The 18246-nt window shown below is 43.0% G+C and overlaps 1 protein-coding gene across 3 annotated transcripts in view; it reads right to left on the reverse strand.

Annotated features, from left to right (window-relative positions):
• Window positions 1-3888, reverse strand: part of LOC131230323 (probable phospholipid hydroperoxide glutathione peroxidase) — an 18751-nt gene extending 14863 nt beyond the window's left edge. For 2 of the 3 annotated variants that reach the window (XR_009163981.1, XM_058226180.1), the window contains exons 1-4: window positions 3591-3888; window positions 1536-1612; window positions 980-1041; window positions 754-872 (exon numbers count right to left, since the gene is read on the reverse strand). Coding sequence is in view for 2 of the 3 variants with exons in the window: in XM_058226180.1 (XP_058082163.1) it covers window positions 754-872; window positions 980-1041; window positions 1536-1612; window positions 3591-3644 (312 nt within the window). In the remaining variant the exon portion in view is untranslated. Of the gene's footprint in view, window positions 1-753; window positions 873-979; window positions 1042-1535; window positions 1613-3311; window positions 3401-3590 lie in introns of all 3 variants that reach the window. The other variant, XM_058226181.1, reaches the window with a different exon arrangement.
• Between the last annotated feature and the right edge of the window lie 14358 nt (window positions 3889-18246).

Raw genomic sequence — 18246 nt, forward strand, 5'->3', positions numbered from 1 at the left:
GGATGTTCAATTGAGATGAATTGCTATACTTCAATTGCATAAAATGGATATGACAAGAGTGTGGTTTGCCCCATTCTATGCATGATCACAGGCTACCCCAAATAGCAATTCTGATCGTTTCAAGTTGAACGTGGAATGGATGGAGCTGCAATTAAGGGCTAATCATCAATATGAATTGGGAGTGTTGCCATCTCAATTTTCATCACAACCTCTACATTTACTGGAACTATTCCATTTCAGCTCAACTGAGCATCCAAACACACCCTATGTGTGTCCCAAATCTTGATTTGTGTTTTCTCAATCTTAGCTTGTGTGTACATCTATGCGTGGCTATGCAAGATCCAAGACCTTCTACCCAAAAAGTAAGGAGCACGAGTACATGAGCGATGAAACATTATATGTTTTGCTTTTGGCATGGGAAATAAGATCTGTGCTCAATTCCATGCTCCGTGTGCTCTAGCTACTACCATTGGAGATCTACAATTAATAGCAATGGAAATGCACATCGGGTTTCAATAATGAGTTATTTGATGCAGTCTCAAATAATGGGACCCATCATCTGGCATACATGTACAAAAAATCCAAACCAATCCAAAAAGTGGGGGGCCCAAAATTAAATTAATTATATGATCCTGACCCCTGATCAATAATGGCACTTGGACAGTTGACTATTTTCCATTTCGACTGTCCATTAGATGTCCACCCATTAGCAAGTTAGTATCATCTGTGCAGTGTGATCTTTAGTTCAAGTACCTTGTCGAATATGGGGAATTCGGATTTGAAGCGGGTGCAAACAAAATCCAAGATCTGCTCGTTGTCTCCTGGCTCCTCCGAACCAAACTGATTGCATGGGAATGCCAATATTTCAAAATCTGTGACGGGGTGCAAGGAAGTTAGTACTTACGTACAGCACCCAAAAAATAAAATAAAAAATAAAACTTTTAAATCAGTTTAGATAAGAAAAGGCATAGATCAAAACCTTGATTTTTGTACTTCTCATATAGTTGATTAAGCTCTGTGTAATTTGAGTTGGTCAGCCCACTGCAACAATGAATTGGCATATAAAAATGAGATGTATTCCAATATTGTAATGAATCAAGAGAGAATGAATTGGCATATAAAAATGAGATGTATTCCAATATTGTAATGAATCAAGATAGAATTCTAAATTGGAATTGAAGCTTGCATTCAAGCGGTTGATTAAGTGAGAAAAAATGGCACGAAAATCCTTCAAACCATGGTTTTAAGACTTTTCTAAGTTGGGTATGACTCAGAATCAGCACTACCCAATTCGGTTTGGTACCATGAGCTCCCCCTCTCTCTGATTCAGGCAAGTCATGAGTCAACTCTCCGAGCCTTCGAGTCTAAAAACCATACTTGAACAGCCAAAGAAACAGATCTATAAAATAAATAGATTTTTCAAATGAAGTTAACAAATATCAAGATCGAAAACCATGATTTAAATAATAATAATAATAATAATAATAATAATAATAAAATAAATAAATAAATAAAACCGGACTGATATTGCATACCATTGAGATGCAACATTCACAATCAAGAGGACCTTTCCCTTGTAGGTGCTAAGATCCACATCGTTTCCCCTCGCATCCTGTGGAAGAAAAACAAAACCGTCAATGATAAAAGTACACAAAGACAACCATTTCAAAACTAGGAGTGTGTTTGGATGCAAGATCATATCAGTCTGCAATTATTAGTTTACTGAAGTTACAATAACCAATTCATAATTACCTAAACATTCATGTTAAGTTTCTGGGTTCCAAATCAAAATTATAATAGTTACAAGTTGGAATCCAAACAAATGCAAATGCAGTTCGGGGCATAGTTTGAAAACTCGGTGACTCGACCCAAAACTTGGCTGAGTCAACTAAACTGGGAGAGAAATCGAGATGAGTCACCATGAAACTCACTGGTGAGCTCAACTCAGTTCAGACTTGGGCTGGCTGACTCATCGAGTCAGATCACCAACTCGGTCAACTCGACACAACTGGGCATGACTTGAATCGTGTCACTCACCAAGTTCATTTCTATATTAAACAATTGTGCCGGTAGTGGGATTCAAACTCCCAACCTCAAACAAGAAAAATCACGCTCCTATCAGCATGCCAAGCTGGATGTCGAGTCGAATCAAGTATTGAGTTTTCAAACATCTAGTTTTGTAATTTCCTATAAACAAGATGTTTGAACTCAATTCACTTGTTGATCCAAACAACCTAAGGGTGTGTTTGGATGCACCATCAAATCGAATAGCAATTATTAGTCTAATAAGATAAGGATAACCAATTTGTTATTTCCTTCCATAGAATTCATATTGGTCTGGGCTCAAAATGCAATTTCGTTACTTTTGAATTGGACTGTGTTACATGCATGGCTAAAAGACTCGACAACTCGACCCAAGTTGTTTGGCCTTGAGTAGAGTCACAACTCACCCGAGTTGGGGCAGAATCAGCCCGACTTTGCCTACACAGGAGTGACTCTTGGCCTCAAATCAGATTGGTTCCAACTGAGTCCCAGTCGACTCCTCCGAGTCTTAAATCCATGGTTACGAGTGCTATGTAAAAACACCAATTTGTGCATTTCCTACTGATTAAACTGACAGTTGAAAATGCAATTCACTTCAGAATAAAACACAGCATAAAATCTGTGAAGGCAAAGCAGAAATGACATCAAAACATCTTTAAAATATAATTATGTATTGCCTGATATTAATATGACATGTATCTCTGATTCTCAATATACTCTCAAAAACAACAATTTCCTAATCAAGAATAGATATTGAAGTTACAAGCTCTGATTCTCAATAAACTCTCGAAAACCACCGGGCATGTATATCGTGGATGCGAGATCCAAGGCATCCACCAGGTGGGTCCCATCATCTAGGTTCCGTGGACCAAAATAACAGGTAAGTCGACAGGTTAGGAAAAACTGTCGAAATTCCTCTAATATGTGCATTTTTTTTGTAAACATTGGCCCACTTGATGAGTGGACCGGACCGTTTTTGGGCCAGAGCATCTAAATGATGGGACCCACCTGATGGACGAATTGGATCAAACATGCATGTGCCCCACTGCCAAAGCTAGTGTGCTGCCTTATACAAGCGCGCAGGCAGGATGGTTAGGATTTTCTCACCAAAATTATTCTTTAGGATCAAAAGAATTCCAGGATGGGCCCCAGAAAATGGATTGGTCAAATCATTTATCACAACTACTTTTCCACAAATGAACCTCCACAGTCCATTTTGCAGGCTAATGATCAGACCGTTAGAATCATGTGATTGTTGCGACACTTACATGGTACCCCATGAAGTGTGTTCTGGACCTAATGAACGGCTCTGATCAATGGCTTGGACTGATCAAGTTCCCCAATACGACTGTGATCACTATAATTTACAATACTAACATAGCGGTGTATCATTTCTCAAGAGAAAATCCCATACTAGAAGTAAAATTACAACAGCAAACAACCCAATCCAACCAAACAAAACCCAGAAATGAAAAGGCCCAAAAGACAAAAAGAAACATATAAACTGTGAAATAGAAAGACAGTAAGATCGAATCGAGCTCGCTAACCTTGACAGTGAAGTCATGAATCGATCCTTGGGTCTTCTCAGATTGGCTTGCCATTGCAGAATCCGATCTCAGAGTATAAAACAGGCTTTTCTTGCAGTAGAAAAGGAAGGGAAGGATGCAAAACAGGGGAGCCCTGTTCTAGAAGAAGAAGAGGAGATTTCCAAAGAGAAGAAAAGGGGTTCTTCGGGAGAGGAAGATAATCGTTTAGAGAAAGTAAAAGCGGAAAGATTGCAGAGAATCTGCTGAAATTTCTGCAGCTGAGGATTTAAAAAGATGAAGAAAGCGAAAGCGATGATGCAGGCGTTGCTGTGATCAAATTTATAATATTCAGGCACGGTAATGTAGTCCGCGGACTACTGAAGATAATTCGTGTTTCACTAGTTAAGATACGTGTATGGATGATCAGAACCGTTAATTAGGTAATAATCATTGCGAATAGTCTGTATAAAAGGTCTAAATTTCTAAAATAATCCTATCCCCTCCATCTATGGTTATGGTTCGTATTTACAAACGAAGGCTGCCGTCCATGGAATTTTCACGGTGGGCCCCATGAGTCGGACGTCCTGACGTTCTGATCCACGGTAACGGACGCGGATTTGGTACTACCCCTTGACCTAGCTAGAGACGGACGGTCCTGTTAGGCGTCTGTGGGGCCCCGTGATGTATATAATTTATCCAGCCATTTTGAGAGGTCAACTCAAGGCATGAGTGAAAAAAAAAGAAAAGGAAGCGGATTTCGTACTGAGTAAACTTTGTGTGGTTCACCAGGAAACAGTGGTGAATGAACACTCTACCCTTAAAAACTTTTGAGGGCGCACCTTAATGGTTCAGTAGTATTTATTTGCTATCCAATCCGTAGATAAGGTCACGTAAGCCCGGATGAAGGGGAAAAAATAAATACATGCATGATCCAAAACTTTCGCGGTCCATTAACTGTCAATAACCACTGTTTCTTATGGCATGGTACACCTAATAATTAGATCTACTTCATTTTTCTTGAATAATGCCTAAAATGATGAGAAAATGGATAAACCGAGTAGATGCAGAATTCTCAACCTGAAGTGAAGTTGGGTTGGGTTGGGTTGGGGTATAGGAACCTTGAGTTGGGCTAGGGTTGAGCACCAATCCAACCCAACTTGCCCGACTTTCAGCCCTAATATGATGCATTTCCTTTTTAGCTTTGTATTCAAATATTATATTAGTGGATATATAGTGATGATGTTTTGGTGACTTGAGTACACTTATAATTATGCTCCTTTACAAAAATTTAAAAAAAAAATTCACTCTGAAAATCTTCCTTATAGGATCCCAAGATCGAAACCTAACGCATGAGAGCTGGGAGCTGAGAGCTGAGAATGGAGTACTACAGATGCTATCGGTACCGGATTCAGCGGCCGAGAATTTTGTGAACCTTATTTCCGAGTTCAGGGTGTGACATGGGCTATTGTTGAGCACTTCGTCTTTACAATCCGAACCTTGGTTAGAGTAATACTCTAGAGTTTAGTAAACTCCAAAAAATAAAAAATTTCAAAATCCCATAAAGTAAACACTACACAAGTGTTCCAATAAAGAAAGGTGCCTAATCCCTTCTTCGTCATTGAAGCCCTTACACAGAATCATTGGTCCTAAATCAACCGTAGGAGTTACTCAGGTTAGGAAGTCTTATGATTCCTCAACCATAGTAATTCTACGACAGCCAATCATAGATTATGAGCTTCACTGGCTAATAATGACTCCGAGTCAATAATATCATATCCTGAGCTCACATCCCTTTTGCATATTGTACATAGTACCTTAAAAATCTCGACTATATTTTTATGACAAACTTACGTTCTCTTTGATAATGTTTGACATTATATTTTTTCAAGGGATGGGGAGTGAGTGTACATGAAGGTTCTTAAAAAGTTTAAAAAGTAAGATAACCAAGGATTAAACTATTGACAAAGCACACACATATACTTCACCTACATCACAAGAAAATCTATCGTCCCATCCTAGGAACGTGTTTTAGGTTAAAAGTGAAATCTAAGATTATCGCAACAGGACCCTTAGCTCAGTGTATTGAATTGGATTTTTGAAAGACACATTTCGTTCCGTTGCACTTCAACCTATAAATCTAACAGATTGTATCAGAGTGATCTCATTTCGTAATTACTATCTATTTACAATCAAATTTAGCAGTGCCCGTACCATCCAAATGATAATGCTCTGGGTGACTATTGAATCGATTGGAAGATCCGTCCATTTCAACTCCATTTAGTCACCAAATGTGTAAATGGAAGAATGCATTGTTTTTTAAGGTATGGGCTAATCTAACCTGTTCTTTTTTGTTAAATTTCTTACAAGAAATTGTGGTTAGACTCGAAGGCCAGAGTTCCAAAATGACATTTGGAGCCATGTAAAGAAAAGGAAGAAAGATGGCCTTTTTCCCCTTTTTATCGCCTTTGTTATATTTTCATGGTTATTGAGCCTTAGCTTCATGTATTTAAGTTAGTATGAAATCCATACTTCAATGAAAATTATCAGCTTGAATTCAACAAATACGTATCTGCTAATCACAATTTAAGATAATTTTTATTTTTCAGTTTGTGTGATTTGGATAACATAGCCTATCCTTGATGAGCCTGTAATTTAGACGGTTTAATCATTTAATGCATTTGCTATTTGTTGGGATTTCTTTTCATTTATTGAATGTTGCGCATGTTCTTGAGATCCAGACCAATTATCTGGTGCTGCCCACTATCAAACATGTTGTGGATGGGCCTTGCTGTCATCATGTCCTGGATCAAGATATGGACCTGTCCACCCATCATGTGAGCCTCTCCTGTATGAGGACATTGGAATGTTAGAAAAAGAGGATATGTTATTATATTATGATTAGTGGACAAGCCTGGTTTTTGTTTCACCCCATCTGATGAAAGGCCCATCTCTCGTGCAATTGTGTCCATTGTATCCTTCTTCCATTGTACCAAGAGGTCCCATTCCATCTCGGTTTTCAAATTTAAGGATGAATCAGAGGCGAATTGTTGCATACACGCTAGCATGGTATGCGTGAGAGATCTAAGCTAATAAGTACAGTTAACATATCTATGTGTGTTATGCTCAACTGCCACATGTTATGCACAGAAGAAGCCTTCGAAGGATTCAAACATATGATAGAAAAATAAAAAGAACTAGCAATCATATAGAAACGCATCCATTTACGTAGAAAAGCCCTTGTAGCAAAAAACCATGGCACTAAGTGATAGAACAATCCACTATTAACAAAGAATTACAAGAGACAGGCAACTTATAGATCTCAAAGCCCTTCATCTCCCGAGACAAAATTCCTTTGCAAAATCCTAGAAAACTCCTTTAAAGTCTCTCACGGTCATTCCTTAACCCCAATCCCACATTATACCCATTTATATAAGGCTACATATATAATTAGAAACAAAATGCATACTCACATAGAAGTTATGCAAACCATTGATCTAATTTATGAAATACAAATATGATATGCAAGATTTCAAGCTTAGATCATACTAATTTAGAACAATCACATAATAATTCCACATCCCACATAAAAGCACAAACATTCGAGTAAAGGGGAATCTGCATGGGTCTAGGCCTACACAGGTTAGGACTGGATTAATAAAATTATGGACCAAACGATGCTCAAAGGGAACTAGAATTGAGCCACACATATACAGCAATCAGTCCCTAATCCAAGGGATTTTTCAATTTCAATTCAAGGAACCCTAGGGTGAAAAAATAGGCAAATAAGTTAAGGATAATGCAATCTAGGGGGCTCGAATCCCAAAATGGCCTTCTAGGCTCTGGTTGGCTAGGGGAGACTACAAACCCTCCAAATCACGTGGCGTTCTGACGTGCGGTTAGGGCACAGTGCTCCGTCGAAGTTTCGGCACTCATACAAGGCCAGATTCTAGAAACTGGTTGTAGGAAGATGAACGGCTGCAAAACAAACGAATTTGATACGAGGATGATCATAGAATGAGAGAAATATGGATGATAAAAGATGGGTGGATTGGGATAGACGTGGCTTTGCACCACGGTACTTAGCCCTTCGAAAAGGGAGGGTTTCGCACCCATTTGAATTTTTTCCACAACTCAGAAACTCAGAGAGCAGAAAAAATACACGAAAATTTTTTATTCAACTTCAATAAATCAAAAGAACTACAAGGGGTGCCTATTTATAAGAAAACCCTATACCCTAAAACTCGTGCCTTGTGCGTAACCTATTACTTGCCAATGAAGTAAACCAAAATAAACATTAATCAAAGAAATATAAAACGTTCATGATGTTCTAAATAACATAAATAAGTAAAACCTAAATATGAACTTAATCCGACTAGTGGGCTACGATCATGAAATCCCATGATGGGCTTTACTTGACTATCGGGCCCACTCTCTTGAATAAAAATTCCGTCTTCTAACTAGGAGGCCCTCCCTAAACGTCTTCATCGATCTTCAATACACGGGTGTTACTTTTTAAACTCACATTAACCTAAAGTAGATTGAGTTAATCGAATTTGTCTCGACATACACAGGATGGGGATTCTAGGCAACATCAAAGCCATCCATCAGGGTCTCTAAGAGCCAGAACACGCCCTGTGATAGTCAAGAAGGTACGGCAAACCAAGCACTCTAAATTAAAGCCCTTATATTGCTGCAACACACTTGTCACCACCACGTTAGAATTAGTTAATAGGAAATCATGTTTTCATCGTAACTAATACCCTATACTAGCTGTTGAAAAAGTTTGTCAGGCCCACCTGATCGGTGGATCATGACCTATGGGCCAATGATGGCCCAAGGATGTATGTATTGGGCTACCCAGGACTCACTATCAACCCAAAGTGAACCAGGATCCCTGGGTACTGTCCCCCAATGCAAATGAACGGAGTAGATCATGGTAATCACATTTTAGTGGGCCCCTACACAATGCATGTACACAAAGAGTGCTTGGGCACGAGGTGTACTAAACCCAATGCTCGGTTAAACTAGCTCTGACCGAGCATTTCACAAATATCTTCCCGCCCTTTCTCTCTCTGTTTCAAACCGACTCGCTTTAAACCTATAAGTGGGCCACCACGATCGCTTTTCGAGCATTCTAAACCGTTCAAATCCTTCATGGGACCCACACCATCAAAACGGTATAGTCGTTTGATCACTTGTAAACGGACGAAGGAGATTGAATGTCACTGTCCAATCCGTGCCAAAAACCACCTGACCTGAGCCTGTGGAGAAAGAGAACCGCCCTTCCTCTTTGGGAAGGATGAATCTTAGCCATCCATTGGGGAAACGATCCCAACCGTTCCCTCTCTCTCACTCCCTCTATAAGATGGGTCCTGTAGCCCTAGGAAATTCGTATCAAGAAGGAAGAGAGTGTAAAAGAGAGAAACAAGGTGACTAGTCGTAGCTTGAGTGTGGAGGAACCGATATCCACCCATCCAAGGTAACCATTCTCCTTCCCTCTCCCTTGAGTTCTAGCTAGGCTAGGAAAAACACCATCTGGGCCGAAGCCGTGCCAAGTGATGGCTGGAAAACGCCCAGTAATAGAGATGTTGGGGGGCTGTAGTCAAGACTAGGTAATGGCCGTTTGAGACCACGCTTCAGGCCTCATGACGAGTCTGTTTTGAGCTCTCTGTAGAGTTTCGAAACTAGCTCAGAGGGCAAGCCAATCAATGACAATAGAACGGACTGTTGAGTCTGTCGTTGGGTCCCTGTTCGGACTAGAACTGAGCCAATCCATGGCCCTGTTCCGGCTGAAACCAACCCAACTAAAGCACAGTGTTGAGCAGGAGGCGTGCCTTAAAACAGGCCATTAATGGCGCTGGGAATAGCTCTCGAGCGGGGTCCACACATGAGGTGGAATCAAGCCAATCAATGGCTGAGAATCAGTCCGAGGAAACTGAAAATTTGGTCCCTGTTTTGGGACGGATCGGGCCATGCATTAGGACCCTATTTTAAGCAGGATCTAAGCCAACCAATGGCCCTGAATCTAAGCTTCAACCCAGGCCAAATAAGGCCGATACAGTGATGCTTTGAGCTGAGTATTTCAACCCTGTTTCAGTCCGAGTCCAAGCCAGACAATGGTTGTGATATGGACCGAGATATCAGCTGATGAGGAACCCTGTTTGGGGCCAAAGCTAAGCCAATCTCCGCCTCCCTTTAATGACCAAGTTCGGCACCGAAGTTTTGGCGGGTCGCTAGATGTATAGCTGACTGGAACCGGCCAAACAAATGGCCCTGTTTTCAAGCTAATGCCAGACCAATGACAGAGGTAATGTGGAGTTGAAATCGAGCCAGTCTATGGCCTGGGTTTGGTGTAAAATCGATGGCTGAGATAGGAGCCAGATTTGACCAACGTCGGGCCTGGACATGGTGGTTGGGATCGGTCCAAACTAGACCAAAGATGCCTCGGAACCCGGCCGCAAACAGGCTTGATGCAACTGGGAACATGTGTCGGTGGCCTTGCTGGAGACGCTGCATGGTGCTCCACGTAGGCCCCACTCTCTATAACTGCATGCTGCTGCTGGACCTCACCAAGCTACGGGTCCCACCTGGGATACAGATCTCGGTGGACTACATCACATACATCAGTAGGCCCCAACTGTCATGCAGTTTTTTGAATACAACTTCCACGGCATGCAGGAGAAGACCCTGTTTCTGGTGGAGCGCTGATGGGCTGTCTGCTGACCTGGGCCCTGCGAAAATTGCAGGTGGGCCTCACCCAACGTTAACGGGCTGCACCTTGCATTCCGGCCAGGTGTTGCTCATTGATCTGGTCTTCCTTCAGACCAGGTGGACCACACCATATAAAGATTATGGGCCGCATCAAGCCACCACGGTCCAACATCCTTGCTGGTGGGCGGCATCAAGCTCCAGGTGGGCCATACGTTTGGGCCGTCCCAAATTAACAGTAGAGTCCCTGGACTCGGCGTGTAATGGTTACTTTAATAGATGCATGTACGTGGTGGGCCCCATGTAGGACCAACGTTGATACGCACGTGTATCATGTATCACGTGATGGCCCTACGTGGGACCCCATGTGGCTGAAAATCCACCCTATACGAGTATTGAACAGGGGCCGTCCAAAGTCAGGACGTGGTCCACTTTGATGCGTATCCACACCGTCCACCTGTGTGGCCAGCTGGGTGAGACCCACCTTGCACCTGGTACACTATGGGACGTGGGGTCCACCAATCACATGGGACCCACCTGTGAAGGAAATACATGGTGCATGTCAGCACTAGAATGTTGAAACAGAGGACGCCGAACGCTCCTCTGCCAATCAGTTCACGTAAACTGATTGCAAAATTTTGAGATCTCCCCATGGCTGATGAATCTGGAAAATCTGGATGGTCCACTTGGAGCAGAACCTCATAAAACCCCTTGGTTCCCATTTTTACCTTGAACCAAAACTTGGGTGGGCCATGATTAATGCAAACAGTTTCTTCCCTTGAAATTGCATTTATCTTTGCTAGGGCCCACCGAAATCTTAGATCAGGATGAAAATTTGCCCCCTAAGGTTTCTGGGATTCCACATCTTATGGACCGTTCGGATTTGACACCCATGTCACAAGTATGAAGGTGCACGGGTGCCTAGGTTGGCTGCCTCATATATTCATGCATGGTGAGTCCTGCACGTGTGGAACCCACATTTGTACACACTGAATATAGACCGTCTAAGGTCGGGATGCAGTGCGCCTGGACACACATCCACACCGTCCACCCAGAGCTCGTGTGATACATGTATAATATACATATATATGTACATACGTACCATAGGTTGCAAATATCATATACATGACGTATAATGGGATACACTGTGTGATGTACATGAAATAGAAGTAGTGTGCTAGCTCACTCATATGACGGCAGGCCATGTATGTGGGCCCCACCATGATATAAATGCTTGTCTGCACAGTCCGTGCAATGGACCCCACCAACTAAATAACAGTATATTGTTTCCACTCGTTAGAATAAGTATTGACGGGCCTAGGCTCCTCTCAAATGAGGACTAGACCATCACGATTTGGGCCTTTCAACCAACCATGGCGTCCTAGAATCTTAGAACTTATCAGCTAATGCCAGGGATTTCTCTAGGAATCTATTCAAGTAACGCAGAGACGCTAGCTTCTCGAGAGGGCTCACACCAAAGGACACCCTACAACGTATCTGGTGATGATTCTTTCCCCTTAAGCTTTCCACCCTTAACTAGACTAGAAATAGTAACTTTATTAGAGTAAATGGCTAGCTAGACTAATGATAAATTGTGTGTAGAAATAAATTGTATTCACTTGATTTATCTGTTTAAACATGATAATTCTCATGCTTACTATTGTTTAGATTCTTGATTTTCTCTGAACTGCTTAAGTGAATAAACTAGTTCTTTATGTCATGAAAATTCAGTTGTTGTATATTGATAGGAATACATGTGTCATTCCTTATTTCCCTTTCATATTGCAAGATATGTTGCTATGACATACATACTGCTAAAATCTCTCCATGGGAAGTCCTAGTAAAGGAGAGTCCATGCTTGGGGTGTAACTAGATTGGTTGTGACATGAGTAAGCCCCTAACATGGAGGTTTTGATTGTGGTGCTTGACCATGGGGTTTACCATCCATGCGTGGTTTCGCCTAACTGACTTGGGATGGACTTCATAACCCTTCCAAATGCCGTTGTTTACTTGTTGTTTTGAATCATTCATGCCGACATGTTTAAATCGCCACTTTTGATAATTTCAACAATTCACCCCTAGTCGGCATTGGTGATATCCCCCCTTATGTTGAATTGATTGACCATATGTTAGTAGCTGCTACACACACCTTAAGACGATAGTCTCATGGGCCGGGGATGGTGGTAATAGGATACTATGCTCGAGCCGTCGGCCTACGCTTGGCCATGTGCTCCCCGTAGTGACCGTGAGCTTATTTAAATTGGCTATTTGCAAATGGACTAATAATGGGCTGACAAGTCATACATACATGGCATATTTCTATGACTTGGATCACTCTGCCCTGCGATTACGCTGAATGTTGTGCTTATGACCAGTCATTCGATGATGATATTGACTTAGATTATCATGCTCTGCGATTACGCTGAATGTTGCGCTGATGACTAGTCTTATCCCTGGGTGACGACCCCAATGTCCGTCCGGATGTTTTCCGGGACATAGGCCGTCTGGATGTTTTACTCGGGCCGACGATTGCATTTATACATTCATACATTTAAAAAGACTGCATCTACTGTGTTTTGAATTATCTGTATGCTTTTATGTTATTCCTTGTTTAGGGCTGCGATGTATAATCTTAGCGGGAGATCACACTGAGTTAGCCATTCATTCATCAATATTCAACCGTACAGAGGACATAGGGACAGAGGGAGTTACGGAGGAGCCGGAGGCGACGAAGGAGGCTTACAATGAGGAGTCGTACTAGGAGACAACTGCTTATTTTGGATTGAATCAGTAGCCTATTTGTTTATTAACATTTCAGTTCATTTTGAGAATTGAGGTTTTTGTATATGGGCCCTAGCTGAGTGGCCTAGGATATTATTACTGTTGGGTTTTATCCATACTATGCTTGATTCCGTTAATCGTACTTTGATTTGGGTTTGATTAGCCTTATGCTTATCTGTTAACACCTACATTTTCAAGAGATGAGTGATATACTCGGGTCTCGAAAATTGGGGCGTTACAAGTTGGTATCAGAGCGGAGTATGAGATGGCCTGGCTGTGGGACCAGCTTACAAACCTTAAAGAATTAACTTAGGCAAAAAAAAAATCTCCCTTAAAAAAATATCTAGGATGAATAAACATAGAAACAGAACACTTAGGCCCCTCATGAACAACTTAGAACTTCTTGAGAAACAATAAGTTAGTCATCTGAACTTAGAAACAAAAACCTTAGCTCCCTTAGAAAATCCAAACCAAAAAGTGTTGACTGAATGAGGAACTCCTTCGCCATGCAACTACTAAATTCTCCCCCTTATGATGTTTCGCACTAGTTAGGAATTGTTCTTCACCCTCCTATTCCTGAGCCACGAAATCTGATCTCACAGGAGGCCATGCCACCTATGACGCGGTCACGTCGGGCCCACACGGTCGACGTCCACCCCATTCCATCGACCGAGCGTGTAAGGGAGCGCAGCCCCGTTTATACACCAGGCCTTCCACCTGGAGTGGCGGATGGGGACACAGGGTCGGAAGGTGTAGGAGACTCTCCCTCTCCTCAGATCTTTGCATCAGGGCTGCCCTCACCACACTTCGGGCGACGACCACCATCAGTCGAGCCCTCAGCCAACATATACGCAGATTCACCGATGGGAGCTGCCGCTTTCGCACATATGGCGGCAACTATGCAGCAGCAGTAGGCTGCCTTTATGCAACAGCAACAGGACTCGCACACTTTAATGATGAAAACCCTGCAAAGTCGTGGGGGAGCGTCACGTGATACGGAGGTACGAGGCGCCGACATATTCGAGCGTTTCTTAAGGCTCCGTCCACTGACTTTCGGGGGAGCGCCTGACCCGGTTCAGGCCGAACATTGGCTAGCAAGGATTGCCAAGATGATGGGACCGTTGGAGTGCTCCGACGCTCAAAAGGTCAGCTGGGCCACATACCTGCTTGAGGGAGAGGCCGAGAACTGGTGGAAAAGTGTACAAAGAAGTGTGCCAACTGGGTACACCTAGACCTAGGCTGGCTTCAAAACAAAGTTCTTGTACATGAGTTGAACCGGCTCGACTTGGTCAGCAGCCAACCCTAGCTCATACTCGGCTCAGTTCGGTCATAGAGTCTGGTTGTTCAGTTGTTGAGGGTCAAATATTGCATATCAGGCCTAGTTATTGCATAGATTTACAAGCATGATACCGTTTAATAGCCTGATTTAATCGTGTTTGTGATGCAGAGTGTATTTACAAGCATGAACTGAAAAAGGGTGCTTAAACCATGGATTTAACGCTCTGATGACACCCAAGGCAAGGGACGGACTCCAGGGGACCAAGATCGATGGAATTACATACCAGGGATCCGAGGAAATCAAGCTATTCACGTTAAAAAGGCCCGAAATTGGTGAAAAATGCAAGATCACATAGTTCTCACCATCTGATTGGCTCAAAACTTCATACATGGCCTGAGGGCCATAAATTAACCGTACATATCAAATTTCAGCCCTCGGATCACTATGGAAGTACCCCAACTGACAGATCAGCCCATAAACCGTTGATTGTGGGCCCACCTGATATCTGGAACTGTCTCAACTTTGGTCTCGGCGGTTTAAATAAGATGAGGAAACAAATGGATGGATCGGATCTTGCATATACATTACAGTGGGCCCCGTATATACAGCGTGTGTACATGAGGTATACACGTGCGCTGCGCACCGAACCACGTAAGGCGGGTCAGCGCCTGCTGACCCGCACCTTCTTCCTAAAACGGCAATTGCCGTATTGACGCTGTATAACGGACGGACGCTGTTGGATGATCCAAGCCGTCCATCTTGTAGAGGACCATGAAATCTTCAAACCCATGCTGAACTTTTGGACCCATGCAATCACACGTGCGTGATACAGAGGCCATAAGTAGACTGCCCTGCAACGTTCAAATTGATGTTTGAATGATTTCTTTTTTGATTCTGAGTCAATGGACATGAAAAACCATCCGTTTCTTACCAAAATTTCGAGGGCAATCTAATGGACGGGGTGGATTTCCTTGAAAACACCTCTGTGGGGCCCACCGATCACGTCAGCGCCGGACGTGCGAAAGGCTACGCACGTCCGCGAAATCTGATCTTCCAGGCAGTTGTGGCCCACCATCTTTGATCATATGGCAGATCTGAACCGTCCATCGTGTAGACCAGCCAAAATACTTCCAAGAGACGCTGATTTTACAGAAATAATGCAAGGAATGCGGGAGTTATGAAGCCTCGAACTTGGTTGCGAAAAGGCTTTCGCTGCGCGTGCGATAGCTTCCCAAATTCGATTTCCACTACTCCAAAAGCTATAAAAAGAGTTCCAAATGTGGAGAAGAGGGTGTGCTTGAATAGGGGACGTCAGATAGAGAGAGAGAGGCGGAGAGAGAAGTGTTTGAAATTTTTATGTATTTTTTCTTTATTTTTCTTCTTTTTCCTATGATTATGTTAGGCTAAATCTCTTAGCTAGGGCTAAGAGGTGAAGCTTGTGGCGTGATGGGAGCTTCTACAGGTTTGATTTAAACTGAACTGATTGACTCTGTTTTGATTTAAGAAATTCTTTTAGTCATTAATGGTTTGTTGTGATTTAAATTACAGTAGATCTGTGATGGCTTGAATAATTCCTTTCCTTTTATTTTGATGTTCGGAAACCCTGTTGTTCGCCATCGTCTCATAGACATGGTTGGATGATGGAATCCTTCCTAACACTCATACATCTTTTAGTTGGGTATGGATTGGTCTAAGTTCTGTTGTTTACCTTATCTTTTAGGCATGGATTTGTGATGGAATCATACCTAATTCTTATATCTTTCATCTCTTAAAAACTATATCAAGTAAGTTCAGTATAATATCCATGAAGCAAGCATAAGATCTCCCTGATCTCTACAAGTGGATCCTCTGAATCCCTAGTTTCCTTCCTTCGAATTCTTTAAGTTTAGATTAATATTTCACCATTATTCCTCAAATCACAATTGGTTTAGATTTCATCTTAGCCTAGTTCTAGATCTGATTATTTTCAGATAACGTACAGGTTTCAGTCCCTGTGGATTCGACCTCGGTCTTACCGAGTTTATTACTACATCACAACCCCGCACTTGGGGAGTGAACAAGTTTTTGGCGCCGTTGCCGGGGACTGACGGTTACGATTCTCTGAAATTAAGGAAGGACTGAAGCCTGGGATACAATCTTGGCTATGCACTTGGGATTTTGGGGATTTCCCGGAATTGGTGGATAAGGCAATGCGTGTGAAAAAGGATTTTGAGCGCACCGTCCGCTCCCGCCAGCTGACTCAGGATGCCCCGTTCCGACCAAGGCAGCCTCCTCCTGCCCCGCCTGTTCCAGCGGGAAGACCCAGACCATTGGTCGCACGAGCACCGCCTTTGCCCCCTGGCGAAGGCTGCGGTTACTGCGGAAAGACGAACCACAACACCTAAACTTGCTTCCAGCGGATGCAAGATCAGGGTGTCCCGCCTCGGATAAACCGACCAATGCAGAACCAGACAGCAGCAAGGGCAGTGCCTAAGCCTCAACAGCCCAAGCAAGGGCCCCCACATTAGCCGAGGGCTCCCCCTGCGCGAGTATATGCTGTCGCCGCCACAGAGGCTGAACAGGACTCCCTCCAAACCATTCATGGTACCACCCACATTAACGGTACCCCTGTACTCACTTTATTTGATTCTGGTGCAACTCTATCTTTCATTGATTCTGCTATTGCATCTAGATTAGAACTGAACACAACTCGGATGCATGCCCCCTTAGTTGTAGCATCCCCTATGGGTAAATTTGTAGAAACCGATAAAATGTGTAGAGCATGTCCCATCACGCCGCAAGTCGCGAGGTTATGGTGGACCTAATTATCATGCCTGTCAAGCAGTTTGACATCATCCTTGGGATGGACTGGCTCACATTGGTGTGTACGGTCATGGATTGTCGCAACAAAACAGTGACAATGTCCATCCCAGGGCAGGCCTCTTTCACTTTGAAAGGGAGGGCTAGATGCCGAGAATTCGAGAGCTTGTAGGCTCTAGAGGAAGCTGAGTCAATGGAAGTCACCATCAGATGGATACCAGTAGTCCAAGATTTTTTCGAAGTATTTCAAGAAATACCAGGGCTACCCCCTAGAAGAGAGATAGACTTCTGCATTGCCCTCAAGCCAGGGACTGCTCCTATATCACTCCCTCCATTTCGCATGCCTCCTTGTAAGATGAAGGAGTTGAAGAGTCAGATTGATGAGCCATTAGCTCAGGGCTTTATCCATCCCAGCGTTTCTCCCTGGGGAGCGTTGGTCCTCTTTGTTAAGAAGGATGACGGGTCGATGCGTCTCTGTATAAACTACAGGAGACTGAACAATTTAATGATCAAGAACAAATATCCCCTGCCACGTATTGATGATCTATTTAATCAATTGAAAGATGTCAAGTACTTCTCCAAAATCGACCTGCGTTCAGGATATCACTAGTTGAGGATCTGGGATGAGGACATCCCGAAGACGGCCTTCAGGACTCGTTATGGGCACTATGAGTTCCTGATGATGTCCTCGGCCTCACGAAAGCTCCGACAATTTTTATGGACCTTATGAACCGAGTTTTCATGCCTTACCTAGACCGGTTCGTAATCATGTTCATTGATGACATCTTGGTCTACTCCAAAAGCCAAGAGGAGCATGAACAACATCTGCGTACGGTCCTACGTACGCTAAAGGATAACCAACTGTATGCTAAGTTATCCAAATGCAAGTTTTGGGAACAAGAAGTGAAATTCTTGGGGCACGTAGTAAGGCAGAGGGAATAACAGTCGATCCAGTTAAGGTAGAAGTAGTATCTAAGTGGGAGGAGCCCACTACAATAACCGAAGTTCAGAGTTTCCTGGGTATGGCCGGGTACTACCGACGCTTTATTAAGGAATTTTCTAGAATCGCGCGACCACTCACTCAACTGAAAAAGAAGAACGCCCGGTTCA

Source organism: Magnolia sinica, chromosome 17 (genome assembly GCF_029962835.1).
Source record: "Magnolia sinica isolate HGM2019 chromosome 17, MsV1, whole genome shotgun sequence".
Classification (NCBI taxonomy): Eukaryota; Viridiplantae; Streptophyta; class Magnoliopsida; order Magnoliales; family Magnoliaceae; genus Magnolia; species Magnolia sinica.